At 45.0% G+C, this 18,760-nt stretch overlaps 2 protein-coding genes across 6 annotated transcripts in view; one reads left to right on the top strand and one right to left on the bottom strand.

Annotated features, from left to right (window-relative positions):
* Positions 1-22: 22 nt before the first annotated feature.
* Positions 23-18,760, bottom strand: part of LOC308470660 (uncharacterized protein) — a 27,796-nt gene continuing 9,058 nt past the window's right edge. For 2 of the 5 annotated variants that reach the window (XR_013982513.1, XR_013982515.1), the window contains exons 2-4: positions 17,377-17,477; positions 5,040-5,266; positions 23-365 (exon numbers count right to left, since the gene is read on the bottom strand). Coding sequence is in view for 1 of the 5 variants with exons in the window: in XM_080994152.1 (XP_080850278.1) it covers positions 12,363-12,390; positions 16,806-16,896; positions 17,377-17,477 (220 nt within the window). In the remaining 4 variants the exon portion in view is untranslated. Of the gene's footprint in view, positions 366-5,039; positions 5,267-11,554; positions 12,391-16,805; positions 16,897-17,376; positions 17,478-18,760 lie in introns of those variants that run through there. The other 3 variants (XM_080994152.1, XR_013982514.1, XR_013982516.1) reach the window with 3 other exon arrangements.
* On the top strand, positions 750-9,866 carry C1QTNF1 (C1q and TNF related 1). Its single transcript, XM_080994054.1, has 3 exons — positions 750-855; positions 2,636-2,772; positions 4,711-9,866. The coding sequence occupies exons 1-3, from the start codon at positions 806-808 to the stop codon at positions 5,259-5,261; spliced, it is 738 nt and encodes a 245-aa protein (XP_080850180.1). The 5' UTR covers positions 750-805; the 3' UTR covers positions 5,262-9,866.

Genomic DNA, 18,760 nt, shown 5'->3' with positions numbered 1-18,760 from the left:
TTAGTCATGGCTGGAAAGTATAGAAGTGTTGTGAGCATCCCTATTTTTCTTTTTTTATAGGGATGGGGAGCGCTCCACACAGTGAGTTTTTGCTCCCTCTTCCAGTGAGTGGAAATCCCATCCATCCTTCTCAGGTCTCCTGTGAACAGTAATATGCATTCTTACCTGCCCTGCCACTGGATAGACAGTTGAAGATGCATAGAGGCTGGGTGAGCCAGTGGTCCATGGTTCCAAACTGGGTGGGAGAGCGCGTGTTGAGATTCCTCTGTTGCAGGGGGTTGGACTAGATGACCCTTGAGGTGCCTTCCAACGCCACAATTTGACAAGTCTACGAACCTCACCAGCTCTGAAACACTGGCTTTATTCTGAAAGTATAATGTACTGTTGTTTTTAAATTTGTGGTCCCCCTCCCCCCCCATTTGTTTGTTAAATACATGGTTTAAAATAAATAAATAAATAAAATAAATCCTGGCTTAAAAGCCTGTGAGCAATGTTTGCATACTCACACCCTGTTTCCCTCCCTCCCACTCCCCTGCTGAGACTGCAAATCATCTCTCTCCGTTTAGGATTTCAGACAGAAGCCTCCTTAGGAATTATGGGGCCCCTTTTTAGAAGACAAGGGGGAAAGCACCACCGTGAAAGAGCTCTCCCAACCTAAACCCCTCTTCCCTCACTGGTGCAGTGTAGTCACTGAGGCTAGAAAACTGTGTCAGCAGCAGCTAGTTCCCTGCAGCAAAAGCGGGGGTTTTGTCCAGTCTCTTGGCTAGATCTAGATGCTGTTCCTGAAAGAAGCAAAATTCCCGTAATGATAAAAATTTGGCACAAGCCAGGAACTATGCCGCACATCGTGAGAAAGTAAGGTACCGTACTGATTTAATGTGTGCAGTTGGACGGCATGTTTGGCACATGCATAACTGAATTGACTGGCATCACCCCACTGCTGATGTGTGCAGGCTGAGTTCAAGTGACAGAGCACCTGCCACAAATTTCCCATGATTTCTTAACCACTTTATCTTAAAGGGTTAAGCTGTTCTTGAGCTCTCTTTCCTCAGTCTGGCCAGCCTATTCTGTTTCCAAGTTTCCACCGCACCTCTACTGCAGGCTCCTGCTCATCCACATTTGACGCAGCTGGGGTGTGAACTGGGAGACACTCATCCGCAAGATGGTGGATTCTGTTCTGAAAGAGGGTGGTGGTGGAATGACCCAGCTTTAAGGCCTGTATTTGCCTTTTGAGGAGATCTGGGTAATGCTTTTAAAAAACGTGTCACTCTGGACATGTGTGGAGTAAATTTATTCAGGTTTCCTTCCCATGCCTTCAGAGACTCTTGATCTCTAAAGGAGCTGAGTGGATGTGTGTGTGTTTGGCTAAACCTACTGCATATGAACGTAGACCACCCCTTCCATCTCCATATAACTGCCTATCCAGATAGCCAACATTTGCTGAATATATTTGGGTTGCAACTACTTTCACACAGTGGTTTTTTGTTTTTGTTTTTTAATGCAAGGAAAGGTAAAGGTAAAGGTAAAGGGACCCCTGACCATTAGGTCCAGTCGTGACCGACTCTGGGGTTGTGGCACTCATCTCGCTTTATTGGCTGAGGGAGTCGGCGTACAGCTTCCGGGTCATGTGGCCAGCATGACTAAGCCGCTTCTGGTGAACCAGAGCAGCGCACAGAAACGCCGTTTACCTTCCCGCCGGAGCAGTACCTATTTATCTACTTGCACTTTGACGTACTTTCGAACTGCTAGGTTGGCAGAAGCAGGGGACCGAGCAACGGGAGCTCACCCCGTCGAGGGGATTCGAACCGCTGACGTTCTGATTGGCAAGTCCTAGGCTCTGTGGTTTAACCCACAGCTCCATCCGCGTCCCAATGGAAGGAAGCTTATGGTCAATTTACAATACACACCCTGCTTCTGAAGTCAGTGCCGGATACAACGTGGCATGAGAAGAAGCGTGTTTCAAGCACCCCAGTTTTCTCCTATGAAATGTTTTGAGCGTATGCTGTTGCTTCTTTCCCTTTCTGTGTTCCCAGATCTGGACTCCTCAATCAGGCACCATTGCCAGCTCCGTTACAGGGGCAAACCCAGCCTAGTTGGCCATTGTTGTTAGGCAACCATATGGCATCCTTGCCCAGATTATCCTGGAAACGGTTAGCGTTGGAAGAGTGTGTCAGCACTACAAGCCAATTCCTTCCTGGGGCAAAAGGAGAGGCCACCCAGGGTAGAGCTGGAATTGAGATTGAGGTAGTGGCAGACAGTGGGAAAAGGAAAGCATGGTGGCTTTCAGCTCCTATTGCAAATTTGGGACATATGTCCCCGTCAACCCGAGTGAAAAACCTAGTCCTGAACAAGGAGCCTGGGAGAGTGGAGCAACTGAGGAGAAACTAGTTTATTTAGGGGCTGCAATAAACATGTCCCATCTCAGTGACCCGGCTCTCAGTAATTCACATCAGCAACATTTACTCTTTCTTCCATGTATTTTTAGTGATGCTATGACATTAAGGGAAAAGATAGTACTGCGGTCACAAAACAAGGGCCTTTTCCTGAGATCTCTCCCAAGGGAATTACCATGTTCCCTTTCCCCCTTTTCCCTGGCCTTGTGACTTAGCTTGCCTGTGCTGTTTCTGCCTCCCAGGCCCGAGAATCACCATGAGAAATACAGCAAGCGGCCCAGAGGGGCAGAGTGCGTGCGATGCTGCGATCCTCCAGAGCGCATTTCAGCATACCCCATGTACCAGCCCATGCCTCAGATCAACGTTACCATCCTGAAAGGTAAGGGACACCAACTCTACCCCAGGACGCTGTATTCAGATGCCAAGCCTTTGCTCGGTAGCATCCCACGCATTAGGAGACAGTCAATGGTCCTCTTCGGGCGTTCAGAAATCACAAGGCACAAACTGGGGATCCTGAGTGTCAGGCATGCCCACTCTACATCTGACAGGAAGGTCTGAAGAGGCTTCTAAGTAAACTTGGCTGAATGTGCTTTGAAGCCCCAGAGCTTCCAATCAAGGGGAGCTTTCTAAGCGCATCTGGCCAAATGCACTTAGATGTTTCCTCCAGACCTTCCAGCTCAGGGTAGGAATGGGCACACCCCATAAGCCCAAGGACAGATGTTCCCATCCTCTTCCTCAGTTTGGGTCTTGGTGTGTCCGAACATAGCCATAGTGTCTCCTGCCAGTTCCTTCCTGGGTCCCATTCCTATTACTGCAGATGCGGGAGACAGCCGGGAGAGGAACAGGCAGAGGAAGCTGCAGCTGCCATGTTGCCTGATGCAACACAGAACTTCAAGGCACATGGTGGATCTACAGCCTGTGCCCTGGCAACCATCTGTTCCACGTAGGGGCAGGATCACAGCATTCTCCATTGGCCTCTTATCTGGCCTGTTCTCAGAAATGCCCTCTGGCCTAAGCAAAACTGTATGCATGGAGCAGGCAGTTTAGAGCTGCCGTGGAGTGGAGTTCCAAAAGCTGCAGCGAGTTTGATTTTTCAGTGTCCTCAGACTCTGGATATAAGGGGTGGGGCAGTTGCCTTTGGATGAAATGCTGGGTTCTTCAGATTCCAGAGGGCCTGGTTGGGAAGAAACTCTATAAGCTAAATAAATTTCCTGGTCTGGAGGAGCTGTTATCATAATTTTATCCAAGCTCTTTTCTTACAGAGGCCAAGTGACACCACCAAATTAGTCTTGAGTCAAGCCCAGGACTCCAGAGGTTGCGTTAGGACATGGCCTGATTTCCCGGGAAGAATGTGAAAGATGGAGAAATTGTGTCATCAGAGGCGGCCTCTCTGTTGCTGAACCTCTACCCTCCCAATACATTTTAGACATGGCTGTAGCCGAGTGCGTGTGTATGTAACATGCATATTTGACAATATTTAAGACCCAGAGGAGGTAGATTTATGTTCTTACCCACAGCTAAGGTTCCGATTCCTTAATTAACTTAATTAAAAAAAAATAATTTTATTGATTCATAATTAAATCAATAGAATTAATTAAGACATTTCAATATTTCATTTCACTCCAATTACATTCTTGTCTCATACTTTTTGCAAAGGAGAAACCTCCGATTTTGCCTGCAGATATGCTTCTGGTAAAATTAAAATCCATTTAATACAGAAGAACATTTGCCAAGCGATAAGTTTTCGAGATGGGCAGACACCAATCTAGTGCCTACCCTGGCAGCAAGGAGAATTTTACCACACATTTGGACCCACTCTGAAAACTGGGGAACTGAGGGCATCATTTGTGGTAATATTCTTACCACAAGGGTGGACATGATATACTACTGCATAAACACAATGCATTTAGAGCATTTAGACTAGATGACCCTTGGGTCCTTTCCAACTTTACATTTCTATGATTCTATGCTCCCCCCCCTCAAAGAATCATGGAAACCATAGTTTGTTACGGGTGTTGGGAATTGTAGCTCTTTGAGGAGAACTACAGTTCCCTGGCTTCTTGGGTGGAGAGAGTGTAATGGGCTTTAAATGTGCGACGATGATGTGTACGCAGCCAACAAGTGATCTGTTTTGACTGGACCATTCCCCTTCTGTATTTCTCTCCCAAGCATGGGTGGAATGATCATTCCATTTACCGTATTTGTACATTATATAAAAATGCATAAGTTGCTCCCTGGCCTGCCCATTGGATTGAATGTGGAGGCTAAGGTTGCCTAAGTTGAAATGATGCTCATCTATGATCTCTTCACTACTCAGGTGAGAAAGGGGACCGTGGTGAACGTGGCCCCCAAGGGAAGCTGGGCAAGGCTGGTTCTACGGGAAGCAGGGGCCAGGCAGGCCTCAAGGGGCAGAAGGGGAACATAGGGGCCCCAGGGGAGCGGGCCAAGACCAACTATGCTGCCTTTTCAGTGGGCCGAAGAAAACCCTTGCACAGCAACGACTACTACCAGACTCTTGTCTTTGACACCGAGTACGTGAACCTCTATGGACACTTCAACATGTTCATGGGCAAGTTCTACTGCTATGTGCCCGGCATCTACTTCTTCAGTCTCAATGTGCACACCTGGAACCAGAAGGAAACCTACCTGCACATAATGCACAATGGGGCTGAGGCGGCCATCTTGTACGCCCAGGCCAGCGATCGAAGCATCATGCAGAGCCAGAGCCTCATGCTGGAGCTGCAGGACCAGGATGAAATCTGGGTGAGGCTCTTCAAGGGTGAGCGCGACAATGCCGTCTTCAGCGATGAATACGATACATACGTTATTTTCAGCGGGTACTTAATCAAACCCAACTCTGATCCTTGAATCTGCTGACAGATGGACAAAATACAGCCAATAACGTCACCTGGCTCTAACCTTGTAGTGTTTCCCTACTTGCTGATTTCTAACCCTACTTATCTGCCATAACCCAGCCTTGACCTCTGATATGACCTTTATCCTCATCAAACAATCACCCCACTTTCCTTGGACAAGGTTTTTCCCCTGCTTCAAACCTCTGGTCCTTCTCTCTTCCCTCTGCCCCCAAGTCTTAAGCCTTAAGTTGGCATCAATATTCCCAGTCAGATCGTTACACTAATCTAACTTCTGCTCTTATGGGACTGACTACCCATGTACAATCATTCCCTCTGCTCTAAGACTGGGACTCACACCCTCCTAAATAACAATGACACTTCTTCTATACAAGTGTCCTTAGACTGATTTTCTTATTTTATTCTTGCTTTGCCATTCTCAGAATTCACATGTCCTGCTAGAATCCTCCCTTGCCCCTCCACGAAATATTTAAATCATGATTGCACAATTTCTGTTCACGCTGACCTCAAGGCTTGGTCCTTTCTGTACTGTGTTCATTATCAAGAGGAATTAAAATTTTAAAAAGAAAGAAGGGGAAACAAACAGCAGTAATATGCAGATAATACGAATAATACCAGTAGAACACAGTTCCCATTTGTAGATACAGTGACTATCAGAAGAGGAATGTTAAACATATAAGATGACAGAAGCCTTCCAGATGCCCAAGGAGGTATCCACATTGAATTGGTGCTTATATGAAATAACCAGAGCAGTGAAGACCTCAGACCACTGTGCAATAGACAGCATGTATTTATCCTTCCGGACTTGAAACGAAACCCACTTTTGTTGTCTGGTTCAGTCATTCTTAGGAAGATAGGAATCTCTCTTATGTGAAGAAGTGGACACGGAGCAATGGATCCAAACTACAAGAAAGAAGATTCCACCTAAACATTAGGAAGAACTTCCTGACAGTAAGAGCTGTTCGACAGTGGAATTTGCTGCCAAGGAGTGTGGTGGAGTCTCCTTCTTTGGAGGTCTTTAAGCAGAGGTTTGACAACCATATGTCAGGAGTGCTCTGATGGTGTTTCCTGCTTGGCAGGGGGTTGGACTCAATGGCCCTTGTAGTCTCTTCCAACTCTATGATTCTATGATTCTATGAAGTCAGACAACTGGTCCGTCTAGTTCATTGCTACCTACACTGACTGGAAGCAGCTCTCCAGGGTTTCAGGAAGATGTCTCTCCACGACCTTCCCAGAGATGCTTGAGACTGAACCTGGGAAGTGCAACCAAAGCAGCTGCTCCACCACCACTGGATCTCACTACTAGATCCCAGCTGGGCAAGGACCTTATCCATTGTCCATTGTTTATGCCCGTTGTTGGGAAACCTCTGGTCTGTGGGCCCAGAATTTCAGAACTGTAGAGTTGGGACCATGAGGAACATCTAGTCCAACCCCACGCAATGCAGGAATCTTCTCAAACCCATGGCCCTGAGATTAAGTGTCTCAAGCTCTGCCAACTGAGCTATCCCCAATGAGTTGCTCCTAATGGCCCACAAGGCTGTTTATTGACAAACAATTTTTAAAAATTATTTTTGATGTCACCTGTTAATCAGGCCCCTTTTATTTGCTGTTGACCTCTGACTTTTAGGCTGTCAGTTTCATTTCAGATTTTAAGTCTCAAGAGTTTTCAGCAGTGCAACTGTGCCTCCTTCCATGCTTCTTCTTCCTGGACCTTATCAATATCCTTAATCTGCTCTCTCCTTCCACCTCCTCTCTTGTTATCTGTAAATAACTCCTTTTCTAACATTGGCAAATATTCTTCTCATTACTCAGTGTGACACACATTAGTGCCTGAATGCCCAGCCCTATTCACTGAGCCAGTTTGGAATACATGGTGTGGTTTTCTGCAAAGGGCACTCGCCCTTTTCTTCCTGGAAATATGGTAGCAGGAGGTGCCAATCCATTCAGATGCTTCCTGTCTATACATTTGCCCATTTCTGGACTGCATTCTGCAAATAGCTTAGCACCAAGGCAGCAGTATTTCACCAAGTTCTATCTTCCATACCCCAAGCTGCCGTCCCAGTTCCTTGGCATGAGGTTAGCCATACACCATGAGTGAAGTGAGCAGAGTTCAATGGTTTGCTGAACAAGTCTCTGTTGGTATCCAAGCCTCCTTGCTGGACAGGCAAGGCCTGCAATGTCCGGCCTGCCTCTACTGCCAGCATCCTTGTTCCAGGCAGGCACAGTAAAATAAGAAACCTGTCCCCGTAGCACAAAACAGGGAGAAAGCTATACAATTATTTAGCATTGAGCACCATGGGGTCCTGTTAGCCATGCCTTTAGTTTTGAGGAGTCTTTCCAAGCTGAACAAATCCTCCTGTTCCTGCTGCATTGTACTGGCACCAAATGCTCCTGTGAGCAGTTGGGCCTGAGCACATCTTTCATAGAGATGTGAAGGTCCGGGGGGGGGGGGATGGAAAACTGCAACAGCAAACAGGTTTCCGACCAATTCTCTATATATGTTCACACACCTGTCCACATCAGGACCTGGAGAGGGCATTAGAGGGCTTTACCCCTTTACCCACTGCAGCAAACCCAATCCAGATCAGGGTCCCTGTTTCTATTTGCATTGGAAGGGAAACTTCTATGGATTCAAAATGGTGAAAACAATTGCAGTTTCCATTTCTGGCAGCCCCCATCATTTTTGCTGGGCCTGACAGGAAGCTGCTATACCCTGCAGGCATCCAGACCCAGAGTCTCTTGGCTAGCTCTGCTGATTAGGCCTTCGACTTGGGGGGGGTGTGTTTTACGCCATGTTTTACATTTTTGCGCCGTGGAATTCACTAATACTGCTTTTGCATTAAACCTACAGAAGCAATTAGAACAACTAAGCAATACCCTGGCAAACCTTCCCTTTCAACTCTGCTCTTTCTCATGCACAGGAATTAAGCTTCCATTTTTACACAAGCACTCCACAACTCCTGGAAGGGCTGGTACCTTGTACCACAAGGGTATGGTTTTGCATATGAGGAAAGAGACCCCAAGGGTTTTAGACTGTTTCCCTAGTGAGCCTGTGACTCATAAATTTAATGCACATACCCCCCTCAAGCAATCATGGGAACTTAGTTTTCCCCTCAGTGCTATAATTCCCAGCACCAAACTACAATTCCCAGAATTCTTTCGTTGAGGAAATGTGCTTTAAATGTATGGTGTGTACACAGGCCTGCTGAGAACCACAGTTCCAAATGAATAAAAATCGCAAGGTTTCTGTTGTGAAATTCTCACACTAATGTCTTTTTCCTTTTGGTGCTCTTAAAACATGTGCAAGGAAGGTGTCCTCAGAACCTTGTCAACATTGAATGCTTATCTTTGTAATTTGGTAGCGTTAACTTTAGTATTTCTCTGGCACAAGTTGGACCTCCCAACTCACCCCTGTCTCCTCCATGCCTCGGCCTAGCCCTTGTTCAAACCAAACACACAGTCCAGAACACCCCTGCTGAACATGTGTGTGGTGAGGTCACATTCTTAGGGAATGGGAGTGGGGAGGCGAGGAGAGAAAGATGGGGGAGAGGTGGAGAAGGAACTGGCCACCAAGCGGATGTGCTAATACTATTATTGGCAGAAGTGCTGTGGAACCAGGAAAGGATGAAGTCACTTGCTTGGCGGCCAAGGGAAACATTCTGAGGGACAGGCCTTCATGGTCAGCTTCTGAGTCCCACGCCCAGAGTGACACCTGTTAACAAAGTACAGAGCTCACCCAGAATACCATGCTATTTCTGAGGGACAGCCTGGCTTTGCCATCATGGGCAGACAGCTTTGCTGACGAGTCTAGTGACACTATAACACACAGTTATTTCACGCACAGCGTGCCTTTTCTCAATAGCTTCTCTGCTGAACAAAACAGGCTTAGAGAATGCTTATTTTGAGCCGGAACTCACCTAGGAACAGGATATTTTCATATCTCTCATTAGTTGGGATTCATTTTTCTCTGCAACCGTAGATAACCTGAAGGGAATAACTCTGAGCAGGCTCAGAGTGCATGCTCCTCTTAAGTCACCACAGCCAGCCTCCATAATTTTGGAAACCTGTGAAGTGCTTAGACTTTGTCAATCAGAGCTATGTCCCAGAGTGCCACTTTCCGCAAATTAAGCGTGGTAGCCTTCCCCCCCCCCCTTCCGCCTTCTCCTCTGACAGCCAGTTGCTTGTATGTTGTGTCAGCTTAGGCTGTGGCTTTATGTTTTTCATGCTATCCCCTAACTCTGCTACCAGACTGCACCCTGGACACCATACAGACAACTTCAATAGCATTATGGCAGGGATAAGCACTGCTTTGACTTCCCAGCTGTTTGTGCTGCATCCTCAGCTAGGAATGCCTTTGTAATCTTGTTCTGCCTGCCTTCAAAATAGCTCCCACCTAAGACCTAAATGTTAATGATCCCATTGGTAGCCATCAATTTAATCAAAGACCAATGGGTAACAATATGTATACATGCCTCCCAGAGAAGCCATGGATCCAAAATAAAAAAGGAACAAGCAAACAAGTAGAAGCTGTATATATTTTGCCCTTTTCTTCCTCTATTGTGATAAATGGTTGAACAATAAACATATCTATCTGACTGTCTATCTGTCTTACATCCAGCTCCGGGTGGAGGAAAGAGCAGTTTTATAGCACATATGTAGAGGCTGCATTTCAAGGCTACTTGGAGCATTTCAATGACCTGCTGCCCTTGCTGCTATTTTTTAAATACTGCTCTGCTATGGTGTGAGAGTTCTGCATGGTGTGAGAGTCCTCTCAGATCTACAAATGAGCACAAGTTCCATTGTCCCCAGAAGACGCCATGTCTTGTTTCATGTTTTGCCTGCTAGCAGATGGTGGCTTCAGAAAACGTGCAAGTTACATGAAAGTAGTTATCTGCTTCCACAAGGTGCTTTGCCTACCCAGGTGCACGCAGGTATAGGGGAGAGGGGAAAGCATGATGATGTCCATCACGTTGAGTACATGTTGAGAACTTACTGCAAATCATAGCTTCTAGGCACGTCTACACGGCATAAAACAGATCTCCGTGCAGGTTTTATGTACGACAGTGTGCTCTGGGCTTACATCTTTTTGTATACCAATATAGGGAATGTGTGGGACGCGGGTGGCGCTGTGGGTTAAACCACAGAGCCTAGGACTTGCCGATCAGAAGGTCGGTGGTTTGAATCCCCGTGACAGGGTGAGCTCCCGTTGCTCAGCCCCTGTTCCTGCCAACCTAGCAGTTTGAAAGCACGTCAAAGTGCAAGTAGATAAATAGGTACCGCTCTGGCAGGAAGGTAAACAGTGTTTCTGTGCGCTGCTCTGGTTCGCCAGAAGCGGCTTAGTCATGCTGGCCACATGACCTGGAAGCTGTACGCCGGCTCCCTCGGTCAATAAAGCGAGATGAGCGCCGCAACCCCAGAGTCAGTCACGACTGGACCTAATGGTCAGGGGCCCCTTTACCTTTATAGGGAACGTGACATGTGAGAAAAAGCACGAACGTCTGATGCAACAGCTATGTGATCAGCACTTCTAATTAAAGCAGCTTGTTAGCCATTGAGGACTCCTTCAGGGATCACTCTTGGCACTTCTTCAGTCTTATGTAGTATTTTACAGGTCAGTAACCCCAGAAAAAGGAAGCTCTCTTTACTGTAAACATGTAATACCTATCCAAAAAAAGCAACAGGCCATAATTTTCATTATTTAAATGTAATGCAGCCAAGTTTTTAAAAAGTATTTTCAAAAGGGAAATCTGCTAATTAACAAGGTACAAGCAGCATGCAGATTAGCTAGGGCTTGAATTTGAAGGGGCTGCAGAGGATGTTGCTATCTCCTAAGGCAACCAAGCACAAGTGTAACGCAACCCAAGCTGTTAGGACACACACAGAGTTATGGTATTTGCCTCCAGGTCATATTTGACCGTGTTTAGTTTTCCTATAAAGACCCTCTTTCAACTTCCTCCACCCTGAAAGGAAGTCTCCATGGAGACTAATAAAAAATAAATAAGCTTCCCTCTGGGAACCATTGTTTGCATTTAAAGAGACTACGCCAACTCACATCAAGGCCTCCTCTTGAAAATAGAAAATATTTGTGAATCCAAAAGGGTGGGGGGTGGGGAATGGTGCTTTGAAAACCCCAATCCAAACAGCAGGGGGCTTCCAGCAGGAGACACAAGCACTTGAATATTCCAAGGCCTGGGGCCAAACTGCAGGAAACTATAGCATGTGAAGGGGCAGCTTGAATGCATATCCCACATTATTATTATTATTATTATTATTATTATTATTATTATTATTATTACTAATTGGGTTTATATACTGCCCTATACCCAGAGGTCTCAGGGTGTTCACAGAAAAGATCAGGGCGGTTCACAGAACTGGTATGCATGGCTTTATAAAGTGACACCACTTATGAGCTGGATCAAAACATATATATGAAGTTGCAATCTGTATGATTTAATGTGTGGGATGGGTATTGTGAAAGTACTTTTGTAATGCCGGGAAATATAATGCTATGACACACAGTTCAAAGGAACTCTGTAAGCTCAAATCTTACTGTATTGTTACCGGAAAAATCCGAGGGCTCCCTTGGACAAAAAGTAAAGACACCAACCAGAGTAAATTGGAGCAAATCAGCAGCCTGTAGGCTTGGCCTTTATTGAACTGTTGCAACAGGGTGTTCCCCTCACTTGCAGGAGAGAGGAAAAAGACACAGAAAATGGTGTGCAAGACCTTATAAAAACTTTTGAAATTCCCATCCTCTAGGTCAAGCCCACCCCCAGAAACATCATGCATACATTACAGAAAGGAGGGGTTGAGGGAGGAGTTGTGGTGGTAACCTGAGTGTCCTGTCACCTGGCTGGTTCCCTTCTACCCCTCCCCATGAGTCATTTTCTGAAGACAAAAGGTAGTCGCAGTTTCCTGCCCCCTGAGGGAAGATCTGATCATTGTCCTTTGTTCCAGTCCATGCAGAATCCACTCCCATATGCAAGTTCTTTGTGATCTTGATTGTCTTCTGTCTGGGATCATCAGGGTTGGCATAGCAACTGGGCAGGGCTCCTGTGGATGTGCTGGTATGGTGAAGGGATTATGGTGCCCTGTATCAAATCTTCCACATTTTGTAGTCTTTCCTTCATGGAGTAAAATAAAAGTGGAACAGTGCAAATCTGATGTATGGTTGATTTTCTATGAATTTATAACAGAAGTGTAGCGTATGTAGTGTGTGAGTGTGAGTGTGTGTGAAGTTTGCACAAACTGAATGATGGGGGGGGGCGGTTTCCTGCTACAGTATTAAGAGGTCACATTATGATTTTATTTTATTTTTAAGAAGAACTAGGATGAGGACATATCCTGTATATTTTAAAGATCTACAGAGGAATATTTAAAATCAAGCATCCACACATTCAATATACTGGGTGAGGGGGTAACAGAGAGCTATCTACTTGGTTTGAACTAGCTAAAAATGGTGGATCATGTTAATTTCCTGTGATAATAGTGTGAGAGATGATGTAATAGCTCAGATCTTTAGCTTTGTGGATAAACAGAATTCGGTTAAGGATCTGGAATAAAGTAAAACAGCATCTCATTTGTCCATAGACTGGCCTTGCCATGTCTGGCAAGGTCTGCCATCTCTGGGAGCAAGTCTGCCATCTCTGGGAGCAAGTGACAGGCGGGTGAGCTGCCAGACAAGATTAAAAGATTATTTTGTTCACAAATTGCCCAATGTTAGAAGTTCAGACCCTCCAAGTGTCCCTATTTTCCAGGGACAGCCCTGGATTTACAGAAGCCGAAATTGATCCTGGAGTGCCCTGCTTTTCCTTAGGATGCCTCTATTTTCATCAGAGACATTTTGGAGGTTATGGAGTTGTGCAACAACCGAGCCAAGGAAAGAAGTACTGTAACTATATACAACCTTTAGAAGGCAGCCCTTTATAGTTTTTTTTTTTAAAAAAACAACAACCCTGTTTAATCTTTTATTATGTTTTTATATATGTTGGAAGCCGCCCAGAGTGGCTGAGGCAACCACGTCAGATGGGTGGGATATAAATAATGAAATTATGATGGTGATGATTGAATAGGACGTCCCTATTTTCATCGGAGAAATGTTGAAGGGCATCGGGTGCAAAATGGGAGATAGAAAGATGTAATAATGATAATAATTTTATTATTTATATGCTACCCATCTAACCTACATGGCATGAAGAAAGATAATGTATCTCGCAGAAGCCCAAATCTAAAGAGCAGGAGCAATAACAAGATGGGTGGAGGGCTTCCCAACTGGAATTTCTCCCTCAGCCATCAGAGTTGTCTTGGACTGGCCCTTCCCAATAGCTCTGTGGCTTGTTACTGGTCCTGGCAGGCATAGGTGCCAACTCTCTGGGGCCCTGGGTGCCCAGGCACCCACAAAATTCCCCATGAAGGGACCAGACGCCCACAAATTTTGGTGCCAGGGCCATGCACACTACATGGCACCCACAGCCCCGGGCACCCATGGTTGCAGGGCCAAGCTGGCATTCCTGCTGGCAGGTCAATGAATTTCCCTCTATCAGCCCCCTTCCCCTTGCACCATGGGGCAATCAGCAGCCCATGTAGTTAGTTCCTAGGTAGGGAGTGGCATAGCCGAAGCTGGCGTTTCAGGGTGACATGAGTAAGAGCTGCTGGTAAAACAGCTGTGACAACTCAGACATTTTTATCGGAACTTCCGGGGTGGCGCCATCGGTAATGGCGGACTCCCTCTGATCTGGAGGGACCAGCTCCACGGGAAATGGTCTTTTCCGCTACGGCGAAGCGGGGACCCTTTCAAAAATCACAGGCGGATGAAGCCTGTGACCATGGGACTCGGCAGGCACCTTTAGCGCCCCCCCAACCCGCAAAGGAACCCACTAACGGGCTCCGGCGCGAAGAGGGGGAAGTGGCACGTTGCTGAGAGTCAACTGCTTCTTCCGTGGAGCGAAGCCGCACAGCCGTTGCCGGAGAGCGCTGCCTTTTTCCTGGGACAATTTGGCTTCTAAAATAATCACCCGTGAGTACTTAAATTTCGGACAATTGGACTTTAAATAAGGACTTGCGAGCCGAAAGGAAAATTGGACTTAAAAGTTTACTTCAATTTGGCACTGAAATGGGAAGGTCTAAACAGGAAGTCAGCCTTCCATTTCTTTGTAGATAGATTAAAGCAAAGACATGGCAAACTAGAGCTCAGAAAATCCCTTGTAAAGGATTAACTTTCATCATTTAAAATTGTTGAACCCCCTTCGGAAGCAGGAGAAGAGGGGGGATTTTTTCTGGACTGTTTAAACCTGCAGAAGAGAGTGTAAAGCAAAGTAACTTTCCACCGTCTTGATCCTGGAGCGGGGTGTCAGGACTGACTTTTTTTGAAGCTCATTGACCAGAGACAAACGTTTTTGACAGATAGCCAAAAGAAGAGAAACATAGTGATTCCATTGTTCCCCTTCGCATTTTAAAGGAACAAATATTGACAAAATATCTGAAAAAGGAAACTTTGTTGTTAGATCTGTCTTTAAAAGAAAAGAACAAATAGAAGTTTTTCCCCTAGAGGGAGCCTGTGAAATTGTAACCAATTCTGAATAGGGGAGCTTACAGCTGCTACAGATTACGATTGTGGGAATAGACTTCTGACCTTGCAGGACAATGTATTCAGAAGCTCTGCTGTGTGCTCTCTGTAAAACAAGTGCCCTACTGGAACAGCTACATGAGAAGACGGACTTGATGACTGATGCGATCAGAAATTTTGAACAGGCAGTGGGAAATTATATGGAGCCCACCTAGGAATTAAATCAGGAGTGCGCCCTGACAGAACAGATGAGGGAAGAGGATGTTACTGAATCTTGGGCGCCAGAGATGGAGGGAGCTGTGGCTCAGCAGGAACGTGAGCTCTTGGATTTGACAAATGAACTTGGAAAAAGCCAGATTTGGAAAGATAAAGTTTGGTTTGGTTTGGAAATGGGGGGTTGGATAGACCCCCCTATGCAGGGATGTTTGGACTTTTCAAGTCTGGCAATGGGCCGTGAGATGTTTGGGGTTGTGGGGGCTCTTAATTTTGGAGGGACTTTGAAACATGTTCTTAAATACCACATGGAGTTTAGTGTGGACTATGGAAAAGGGGCTGATTTGTCGAGAAGGGTCAAAAATATTGTTAAGCTGGAGTTCCCATGACTGAAAGGAGCAGGAGACAAAGGAAAATACAGCTATAAATATGAAGAAGAGCCGCGGAAGGGACATGGAAGGGACTTAAGGGCCTCGGATATAAGATTACCAGGTTAATGTGCAAGATTGATGGGATAAAAAGGACTGACAAAACCCGGGACCAGGAGGAAGAGACGCTGGATGAAGATTGGATTGTTTTTTTATTTTTTTTATTAGGATTGTTTTATAAAATTGATGAATGTTAGAAAAATGTTGGAACGAAATTATTTGGCTTTAGCAAAAATTTTTAAAGAATTATGTAAGAATATTATGGTTATGAGAAATTGGTAAAAATAAGATTTAAGTTTTAAGCTGTAAGGTTTTTTATAGTAAGATAAGATTAAAATAGATTAAGGTAATGTAATGACAGAATATTATGAAATATGGAAAGGATTTGCTGCGACAATTAACAACTAGGATACAAAAAAAAGGGAGGAGGAGGAGGTCAAAGAAAGAAGGTAATGACAGTTAAGGATTTGAGAATATTGGATTTGTTTTTAAATGTTTGTGGTATATTTTTGTCTTTTGATCGTGTTGTGTTATTTTTTGATTTTGATTTTGATTAATTTGTATTGTTTGATGTGGTCCGTTTTTTCTTTGTTTTTTCTTTCTCTTTTTCTACTTTGTTTTTTTTGTAATTCTAAAAAAATTTCAATAAATATCATTAAAAAAACCCAAAAACTCAGACATTTTTATGGCCTTTGCTGTCTTTTGTTCCTCCGATACATCCAATATCTGTTTCTCACATGTAGAGAGTTTTTTCCTCCAACATCTCTCCTCTACCCTTCCGTGACAGAAAGGCAATGAGGTTCTGCTTTTCTCTTAATTAAATTGGCTGCTGCTATCAGCGGGGTTTGTTAAGGCTGCAATGCTGGTTGATACAGGTTTCTATTTTTTTTTAATTTAAAAAAATACATAAAATCGCTTGCCAAAACACACCTTTCCCATCGCTTGCTTAATTTCATTTTCCTCCCCACAGGACGTTTCACAGAAGCAACAACAGCCCCAAACCCTAATAGCCTGGGCTGTCTTGTTCTCAAACCCTTCCAGCTGGAATGTACTTTCTGTATCTTCCAAAAAAGAAATGAAGAGTAAAAACAAAAAAACAAATGAAAACCTCACCGTTCTAATGAAATGTCCAAAGATATATGAGAAATTAAGCAAGCAGTTATGGGAAAGGTACACTGGTTTTATAATATATTTTACAGTTTGTATTAGTGTTGCAAAAAGAAAAGGGGTGAAAAGGACAAATGAGGGTAAAATCGGCAAGCAGAAATTTTTATGTATAAGCACACATTTGAAATAATTACTATAACTTAAGGAGAAATACAGGACATCTCACCATAGTGGGGAAGACCCCCAGCTGGCTTGTGCCATACTGCTGACCAGGAACTGAGATCTGTTGATGGGCAACTTCAGGGCTCCTGCTCTTCCTTTTAAAGGTAAAGGTAAATTAGGTTCAGTCGTGGCTGACTCTGGGGTTGTGGCACTCATCTCGCTTTATTGGCTGAGGGAGCCGGCGTACAGCTTCTGGGTCATGTGGCCAGGATGACTAAGCTGCTTCTGGTGAACAAGAGCAGCGCACGGAAGCACCATTTACCTTCCTGCCGGAGCGGTACCTATTTATCTACTTGCACTTTGACGTGCTTTCAAACTGCTGGGTTGGCAGGAGCAGGGACCGAGCAACGGGAGCTCACCCTGTCACGGGGATTCGAACCGCCAACCTTCTGATCGGCAAGCCCTAGGCTCTGTGGTTTAACCCACAGCGCCACCCGCGTCTTCCTTCTTACAGTTCTTTAAATCAGACTCAGTTTGGCTGGCCCTCTGGTAGAGGACTGTCCTCTGTCAATCCTTCAAAAGAGAGAACTATCCTATGTAAAACAGGACACCTGACCACCCCGATTCATACTTACCTTGTTTTTTCCAGAAGAAACGCCCAAAGTGGTAAACACCGGAGGTATAAAACACACGAGGGTCAAAAGAAGCCTCACTTATTCCAAAGTCGTTTTGGCACCTGAAATGGAAAATCGAAACACTACCTCTCAAAAGTAAAAACACAGTAATTCATCAAGGAGCTGCAACCTAGCCAGGTTTTAATAGTACTTTAAATCTGCTGCCCATGAAATCTGTTAGGGGAGTGAGGTGTGTGTGTGTGTGTGTGTGTGTGTGTGTGTGTGTGGAAGGTCTGTGTATGGATTATGTTCAAGATCCACCAATAGTGATTGCTGGCTGAATCTGAGTTAACGCAGTTACAACTCTTTTCAGCAGTACTGACTCTTGACTGCAGCATTTACGTTTGGATCCAAACGTAGCTATGTCTTGGACCTAAAAGCGTTATGGCGGACTTTTAAAATCCAATTAGCATTTCAACTCTTGAGTTTAGGGGGCTTGCTAAGCTTCCTCCTCATTTTGTTATTTTGGCCCTGGCGAACCAAGATCTCAAACTAGCTTCATCATCCACTTTCCAGTGTCTTAATAGAAGCCTTTCTCTAAAACCACACTTGCAACACTGGATTATTTTTGTACTGCTTCTCAAATTAGGTGTAACAAGAGGGGTGCCTTTTGGTCTCTTTATTGGGAAGATCTGTCACCACCATCACAGCAAGAACGAGGAATGCAAAGCTGCCCTTTCTGCATCCTCATAACCCTCACGTTCTCTGTCTGGAATAGCAGTGCTTGTTCTTATTCCTTCCCCTATTCTTGGCATCAGAGAGACATGTGTTGGGTTGAAATAAACGACAGACGAGTGACGAGTGTCATATGGGAGGCATCTACCGAGCATGTCTCGGTGAGTCTCTTCTATTGAATATTACAGCATTACCACATATGTGCTTGTTGCTGATTGGTTAACACAAATACAATGCAAGGGCATTAATCATAAAGGTTGGGAAAGGGAAGACATGGTTACTAGTGATTGATATTGCATGACTTGAAAGAACATAACAATCGCAGTCCGTAGATGTGGTCAACAATGCATTAAGAACAGGTCAGGGTGTGATGTTTCATGAACTCAATGTGAACTGTACATTCTCAGACTCATGTGCAGAGGCAAAAACTTCCCAGCATTTCCCCCTTCCTTTTTTGTTTTTTGTGAAATGTTGCTGTGTGATTTCAGGCCTGATGGGACAAAAATACTTCGGGATACGTGGTATGCCAGCGCATGCCCGAAATAAGTTCGCCCACCGATGTTGCTATGTGATTTCAGGGTGAATAGGACAAAAATCCTTCGGGATACGTGGTGTGCCAACGCATGCCCGAAGTAAGTCTGCCCATATCTCCCCTATCATTTACAGTTGA

This window comes from Podarcis pityusensis (genome assembly GCF_964106645.2).
Source record: "Podarcis pityusensis genome assembly, chromosome: 2".
Classification (NCBI taxonomy): Eukaryota; Metazoa; Chordata; class Lepidosauria; order Squamata; family Lacertidae; genus Podarcis; species Podarcis pityusensis.
Note: the sequence above shows the minus strand (reverse complement) of the source record. Positions and strands in the feature narration are given on the sequence as shown.

Coding starts and splice junctions, on each gene's coding strand:
- C1QTNF1 (XM_080994054.1), top strand. CDS start 806: ATGATAAAAATTTGGCACAAGCCAGGAACTATGCCGCACATCGTGAGA. Junction 856..2,635: donor ATGCCGCACATCGTGAGAAA/GTAAGGTACCGT, acceptor TCTGCCTCCCAG/GCCCGAGAATCACCATGAGA. Junction 2,773..4,710: donor CAACGTTACCATCCTGAAAG/GTAAGGGACACC, acceptor TTCACTACTCAG/GTGAGAAAGGGGACCGTGGT.